Source organism: Sminthopsis crassicaudata, chromosome 3 (genome assembly GCF_048593235.1).
Source record: "Sminthopsis crassicaudata isolate SCR6 chromosome 3, ASM4859323v1, whole genome shotgun sequence".
NCBI lineage: Eukaryota > Metazoa > Chordata > Mammalia > Dasyuromorphia > Dasyuridae > Sminthopsis > Sminthopsis crassicaudata.
Genome location: NC_133619.1, coordinates 347,634,314 through 347,642,342, shown reverse-complemented (window position 1 = coordinate 347,642,342; position 8,029 = coordinate 347,634,314). Strand labels below are relative to the sequence as shown.

Below are 8,029 nucleotides of genomic sequence, written 5' to 3'. Positions count from 1 at the left end.
TATGAAACCTTATAGATTATTTAGTCTAATCCCTTCAGCTTAAAAGATGTGCCAAAGAAGTGGTGTGTTTAAATATTACATACCTAGTTGGTGGCAGAATTAAGACAAGATCACTTACTATAATATATCCCTCAGTGTGAATACAAATAAACAATACCATCAACTCTTACAGATTTTAGTCATTTGTTAATCAATCTTATATTCAAGATAATTAACAAGTGATGGCTCAGTAGATATACTTTTTAATTAGTGAATTAGAAGACTTGTATTACAAGAGCTTAGAATCAGCCTTCAAGGAATTCCAACCTGAAAAAGGAATGCTGTGAGGAATATATATAATGTGCATCTTTTAAACTTTGCTGTTGGGAGCTCAAAAACGTTTTTGGAGGACACACTGAATATTCTTCAGCAGCCCCCATTTTGCTCTGGACTTCCCACGGCCATCTGGTGTCACTACCTGCAATCAAAAAACAGAGAAAACGATGATACAGGAAAGAGGAACCAAATAGAAGAGCTCTCAGACAAAAGGTTATATCTAAGGGAAACCAGAAGAGTCACAGATTTAGAGAAAATAGCTAAAGGAATTTTAGACATTATCACCCACTCAGAACCTAGTTTTGGAGATTAGAAAGCTGAGGTCTAGGAAAGTCAAGTGCTCAAAATCACAGGTAGTTTAGTGTGCAGACAGGAAGTAAACCCAGCACTACTTCAACCATTAACTTGCAACAAAACATAAATGAAGTTTATGGAAAGGAAATATTTTATTGTGTTTTCCATTTTCAGGGTACTTCAGATAGTTCTGGGTATTTATTTAAGTCATTTTTTTCCATTAATTGCCCAGTAAGAAAAAATGATCATTGAATTTATAAACTATTTATTCAGTTTGTTGTTCTTTTGTTGTGACTATTTGATTCTCTTTTTTAAAAAAAATTAGTGAGACTTAAACTATGCCTGAACTTAAATTCTAGTATAGAATAATAGAAATCTGAAATTAAATATAAATAAATTGATTTTATTAATTCTTGTATTTCACTTTTGAGAATCAAACTTAGCCAATGAGTGTTGATGCAGTCATAGAAATATAGGGATAGGGATAAGAACTGGACTTATAATTTCACTGCTAAGGAACTTCTGTGAGGAAACTTCCCTTACCAATGTAAGATGAGCATCTTCTCTGCAACTTTTAGTCATAGGGTTGTCTCTAATAGTGAGGTCAAATTTGATAGAAATGGAGTAGAGGCACTAAACTGTATTGGTTCTGGTCTCATTTGGGAGTGTTGTAGTGGTCTGAATGTTTGATACCTTTGGCACAAATCACAGAGAGGTTAAGCAATTTGCCAAGGGTTAAAATAATCAGATATATATCAAAAGTGCGATTTGAGCTCAGGTTTTCCAGACTTGAGGCTTTTTTTCTATATCCACTGTGCCTTTCTTTGAGAGATATGACCTTATTTGACCTCACATAAAAGGGATTGGTCAAGGCAGTAAATCCTTGATTAGTTTGATGAGTTCCCAGTCAACCTGATAAAATTACAAGGCATGGACCTTTTTTTTGGAGACCTCAGAGAAGCATATTCCTGTGGACTATAGGTAGGCTCTGGTGCATTGTTAATAAGAGGTAGAGAACTTCTAAGGATTGTCTGACTGAGACATCAGAAGAAAAGATCCTTTAAAAATTCACCTAACAGATCATTTCTTCTTTCTTCTCCACCCTACTTTTCTTCTCTCTTCTCTTCTATTTTTCCTCCCTGTTCCTGCCTCTTTCCCTTCTTCCTTCTCTCTTTCTTCCCCCTCCCCATCATCTTCCTCTATCTTCCCCTCCCTTTCTTAACAGAACATAAAAGAGTATATTTGCATTTTAGGGGAAAAGAAATTTGTACCCATGCATATTATATTCCAATCAGGAGCAATTGATGGATTGTGGTAAAAACATACAGTAAAATTGACATATGCACTCATGTGGTCTGATATGAGAAATCCTGAGAATGAAGCACATGACAGAGATAGACATGTGCATGTTTATTGGAAAAAGGATTTTGAATTCTTTAAGCCAAATGATTCTAGAATTTACCCTTTTCAGCCAGAGGAGAGAAATTTCCTGGACAGTGCTTTCTGGGTAATTCCAAATTTAATCATTTCTGAGTTTGAGAGTTCAGCATTTAGGCTTGTTAGAGAATAAAAGGTATTTCCTGATTTAGCATACTCCTTGGAAAAAGAAGAGGATTTCCTAACCAATGAAAAGTAAAATTTTTGAGTTTTTTAGATAGTATATGTCTTATAGGAAGGGGATTATTTGTTCAGCAGCCCTCAGAATGAAGGAATTTAAATCATAGGTTTAAACCCAGAATAGCGTGTGGTAGGGTCAGTAGGAAGGAGACTAGAATGTCAATGGGTTACTCTGTGTGTGTATGTACATGTGTGCATATATAGAGATATCCTCTATTTATCCCTTTCTAAGGGAGATGGTGAGCTTTGTGAGTGCTTCATATATTTTCTCTATGTTTATGGACTTCCATATGTCCTTTGCATCATATAAGTTTTCTCTGGGATGAAATAATGCCTATTCCATAGCTAATTTGCATTTGTTACCTTGATTGTTTCTAGGGACACTTTCACTCAAATTTGGGAAATAGATATACGCTCTAGGGGAGTTAGGTGGAATTAAGCTGGAGTTAAGATTGCTGATAGAGCACTGGGTCTGGAGTCAGGAAGATTTATCTTCTTGAGTTCAAATCTGGCCTGAAATACTTGTTAGCCATGTGAACCATGGCAAGTCATTTAACCTTGTTTGCCTTAGTTTCCTTATCTGTAAAACGAGCTGGAGAAGGAAATGGCAAACCACTTTAGTATCTGTGCCAAGAAAAACCCAAATAGCATCAAGAAAAACTGGGGTGAACAACAACAATGATGAAAGATATAAACTAACCTAAGTACAATTAGAAAATTTCCCTGTAGTGAATCCAAGTGGAGACAATAGGCAAAAATGAGAAAATGGCCCTTTGAGGTCAAATATCCAGGACAAGACTCATTCATTAACCCAGTGCCTTTTGTAGTGTAGGGTGGGCCACAGATAATACCAACAGGTTATTGGTCTTAATAAAAATCTGATCTACAGTTAGACATCCTGGAGAATAAGGTCAAGTGGCTCTTAGGAAGCATTGCTAACAGTAAGGCTAGTAGAAGTGATAGAATTCCATCTAAGCTAGATCCGAAGATGATGATGTTAAAGTGCTATACTCAAAATGCCAGAAAATTTAGAAAAATCAACTGGCCACTGAATTTGAAAAAATGTTTATTTCCTAATTTTTAAGAAAGACAATGTTTAATTAATGAACAATTATATTCATTTCACATTCAGCAAGGTTATACTTAAGATTGTGTAAGGTAGACTTCAACAATGCATAAACCAAGAATTACTAGAAGAGCAGGCTGGTTTTCAAAGAAGCAAATGAATTAGAGACCAAATTGCCAACGTTCCCACTGGATTATAGGGAAAACAAGAAAGGTCCAGAAAAAAAACAACCCAAGAGTTAACAAAAAACCTTCTACTTTTGCTTCGTTGACTACATTAAAGTCTTTGATTGCATAGATCACAACAAAATATGGCAAGTCCTCAAAGAGATAGGGGTATCAGATTATCTTATTTGTCTTCTTGAGGAACCTGTGTGCAAGCCAAAGAGCAACAGTTAGAACTGAACATGGAACAACTGATTGGTTTAAGATTGGAAAAGGAATATGGCAAGGCTGTATGTTGTCACCCTATTTATTTAACTTATATGCAGAACACATTATATAAAATACCAGGCTGGATGAATCAAAAGCTGGGATTTAAGGTTGCTGAGAGAAATATTTTAACAATCTCAGATGTGCAAGAGATATCATTCTCATGGCAGAAAGTGAAGAGAAATTAAGAAGCCTCTTGATAAGGGTGAAAGAAGAAAGTGTAAAAGCTGGATTGAAAATTAATATAAAAGAAACTAAGATCCTGGCAACTGGTACCATCACTTTTTGATAAATAGAGAAGAAATGGAAGAAATATCAGATTTATATTCTTGGACTCAGAGATCACTGAAGACTGTGATTGAAACCATGAAATTAAAAGATGTTTGCTTCTTGCAAGGAAAGCTATGGAAAATCTGGATAGCATACTAAAAAGCAGAGATATTACCTTGCTGACATAAGGCTGTTTAGTCAAAGCTATGATTTTTCCAGTAGCAATGTATGACTGTGAGAGTTGGAGTACAAAGAAAGCTGAGAACTGCAAAATTGATACTTTCAAATCATGGTGGTGAAGACTTGAGAATCTCTTATACAGTAAGGAGGTTAGATCAATCAATACCTAAATAAATTAGTACAGATTATTCATTGGAGGGTTGAAAACTGAAGCTTAAGGTTAAATACTTTGGCCACATAAATGAGAAAATGAGACTCATAAGAAAAAGACCCTGATGTTGGGAAATATTGAAGGCAAAAGGAAAAGGATATGTCAGAGGGTGACTTGGATAGATAGTGTCATGGAAACAATGAACATGAACTTGGACAGTACAAGAAGTTCTGGGAGATAGTGGAGGATAGAAGAGCCTGGTATACTATGGTCCATGGAGTGATGAAGTGATAGATTAAGATTGAACACTATTATCATAAAGAGAGATATGATAGACAAATGGAAGTCCTTTCATAAGTGGAATGAAGCCTTACATAGAATCTTGATGCATGTTGTTCATTTGGTTCACTTGAGTGTCACAACATTATGATTAGAAGTATGATAAAAATGAGTTTGGTCTGAGTGAACAGAAAATGAGCTTGGGGTGAATTTCATTTAATGACCTATGAATATAACTGGAGTCAGGGAGCTGAGGAAGTTGTGCTCAAGGAATAGGAAGCCAGTAAAGATACATACTTCTTCCATTCTGAGGTTATCTGTATATGACCCAATGTGGAAAAAGATGAAAATCTGGCTATAAGATTTACACAGAAGAGCTTACATTTTATTTTGTCTTCAAGTGTTGGGTTGTCTGAAAGATGTGGCAACATTTGGGCCATTATGGTTTTATCCACAGGATCATATTACAATCATGATTTTGTTTCTTCCTGAGAAAATTAACCATGAATTATAGTTCCCATATTTAAGAAAGTCTAGTAAGGAGTAATAATATGTACATAGGCACAGCAGGTACTTAAGTACTTATATATCTAATATCTATTTTCTGTAAGGTCATCAGATGAGGCAACTGAAGCAAAGAGAGAATAAATGGCTTTCCATCAACAATTAACCTGTGATAAAACTGGGACTAGAATTAATGTTTTCCTATTTCTAGTCAGTGCCCTTTTTACTACATAATACACTATTTTAACTTATCAACTAAATAGATCAAGAGTGGATGATGAAATGGGTGTGTGGGGGGGTGGGTGGGTAGGAGTGATATTCATCTTATAAGAAAAATCTTAGCCAAACAAAAACATCCATCTTTAAATTAAATTAAATTAAAATTAAATTTAAAAATTTAAAATTTAATTTAAATTAAATTAAAATGCTTTTAAATAGCAAAATCCTCTGCTAAAATAGTATTTCATGTCCATAACTTTTTAGGAACATATCTACTACTTAAAGTAATGCTTTGGAAACCTGAATGGAAGGAATATGTCAGAGCAGTAAGGGCTGGATTCCTTAGCATCTACAGGATGGGAGGCACACTGATTCTTCATTAATTTTTGCTAAGACGTACTAAATCTGTTCAACTCATGCTTCCAGGTCTGTGATGCACTGTGCTTATTTGCCTGAATGTTGAAGTATATGTTGCCTTTGTCTGTGTACCTCCTATCAGAGCCATAATTAACCAGGTGCAACTCAGGGCAATCCAATGTTGTTGTTATGTTTTTGCATTAAAATGGGATGGGGAGATTGAAGGATAAAAGTAAACCACTCCTGGGGAGATCTCATGGGAAGAATGGTGGGAAAGTAGTGTGAGGTAGGGCAAATTGTGGAGAAGTTCACAAGGGGTCCATCGGAACTAGTTAATCTTTCTAAGTAGGTCATATGCTCAATTGTTTGCTTACAGCAAAAGGAATGAAAGTGTTATGTGTCCATCCACTAATTTTAGGCATCTTAAGACATAACCCTAATGATTCCTAGTTGTTTCTCTGACTAAAGTAAATGAACTTTTGTTCCAAAGAGAATTCCTTAAAAACAACCACCAGATGTGAGATTGTTAATAATAGCAATTAAAAAAGTCATGCATTCTCATTTCTTTTTCATAAATCAAAAGTGATAGAAATATAGTAAATTCTGATAAACAATTCTGTACTCTCATTGCAGCATTTTCATAAAACCTTTCAGAAATATTTTTACAGTATTGATGCCAAGGTAAAATATCCTGACTGTAAGGGAAAGAACTGAAGTTGTTATTTGTAAGAAGCTTTATTAATGTCATTCAAACATCCCATCTTATTTTCATTTGCTATTGAATTCTTTACTTAAGCAAATCATGACAAATACTCTGGAAATTCTTGTTTCCATGGAATGCTAATAAAATCACAAAGATTGCAAGAGGAATTAGTTCTGAAAGAAAAATCTATATTGCATTTTGTTGTGTCAGATAAAAATGAAGCTACAGGAAAACCTCATTAATTTGGACTCAACTCATTGATAATTGATAATGGGAAACAGGACTGTGTGGGCTGATTGAGTTTCCTTCCTTCACAGAGAATACAGCAATTGCAGGAGAAATGTTTTTTATTGATTAATTATGTCTTAAATATTTAAGAGAACAAGCTGTTTACAAGTACCCTCTGGTCTTTTAGAAGAACTCATTTCTTCATTATTTTCATCTATGTTGTTGCACAATAGAAAAAAACAACAAACATAAGACTTACAAGATCTGAGTTTTATTCCTATCTTTCCTTAGATGGTTTTTTAATCCTTTAATTTGATGGATTTTTTAAGTCTCCTGAAAGACCTGTTCCTTTCTCTCATTATGCTATGGGATTGATTGTTCTTGAAGGCTATACCTGTAAGCCCATCTCTGATAGGTTCTACCATACAGGAGGGTTTTCAGTATGGTTCCAAAAAGTCACCGAGTGCTTTCCAAGAATCAGCCTAGCTAAGTACAACAAAGTTCACCATCAGTAGTCACTTGCTGATAAAAGACAACCTTTGAAAGAAAAATAAATATAAAATGACTTGCAGTCCTGTGTAGTTCTTTCTTACTTCTACAGAAATGATAGTAGAGTGGTAGAAGTGTAGGTAGTAAGAACTACAATATTTAGATCATCTATGGATTTTAACTTAGTTATTGGTAGTCTAAGAGTAAAATTTGAAATTACTTTTGTACACCAAATTGACATAATATTAGAGGAACTGAATAATGTCAATCTTGACTTTCTTAACAATAAATGAAATTAGAAGAAAGAAATTTTGCCTAAATGAAAAGATGTCTCACAGGTTCTCTTATGTAGCTAAAGTTTTATTATGTATGAAAAGGCAAAAAGAAACATCTCTTCATAGAACAGTTGGTGATCTTGTATTGCTTTGTTTATATTATATTCACAAAAATTTGCAAAAAGATGACCATGAAAATAATCATAGTTTATGCAGAGGATGAAGACAAAAAGAAATTCTATGGAAAATTCCACAAAACCCTCCACATGAAATTAATATATACTTGGAGGCAAGCAGGTAGGTGGGATAGTGGAGAGAGTGGCTGGCCAGTAGACAGGAAGACTCCTCTTCCTGAGTGTAATACATCCTCAAGACACTGACTACCTATGTGATAAACCACTTCAGAATCTTTGTTAAGAGAGTCCTAAATGGTCACAAAGGATTGGACACAACTGAAAATGACTCAAAAACAACAAAATATTTTGATGCTTAGTAATATCAACATGAAATATGGCAGGCAAAAGGACATCTGCTTTGAATATAAACTCATTTATAAAATCATATAGAGAAGACATACTCCAAAGAGGTCAATGGCTAAAAAGACAGGCTTCATATACACCCAAGATATTTATAGTCACAATTTTCGTATTA

The 8,029-nt window shown here is 34.5% G+C and overlaps 1 protein-coding gene across 2 annotated transcripts in view; it reads right to left on the bottom strand.

The window, feature by feature from the left end:
- Positions 1 to 219: 219 nt before the first annotated feature.
- Positions 220 to 8,029, bottom strand: part of TRIM42 (tripartite motif containing 42) — a 54,878-nt gene continuing 47,068 nt past the window's right edge. For both annotated transcript variants that reach the window (XR_012488137.1, XM_074301666.1), the window contains exon 5: positions 220 to 457. Coding sequence is in view for 1 of the 2 variants with exons in the window: in XM_074301666.1 (XP_074157767.1) it covers positions 371 to 457 (87 nt within the window). In the remaining variant the exon portion in view is untranslated. The remainder of the gene's footprint in view (positions 458 to 8,029) is intronic.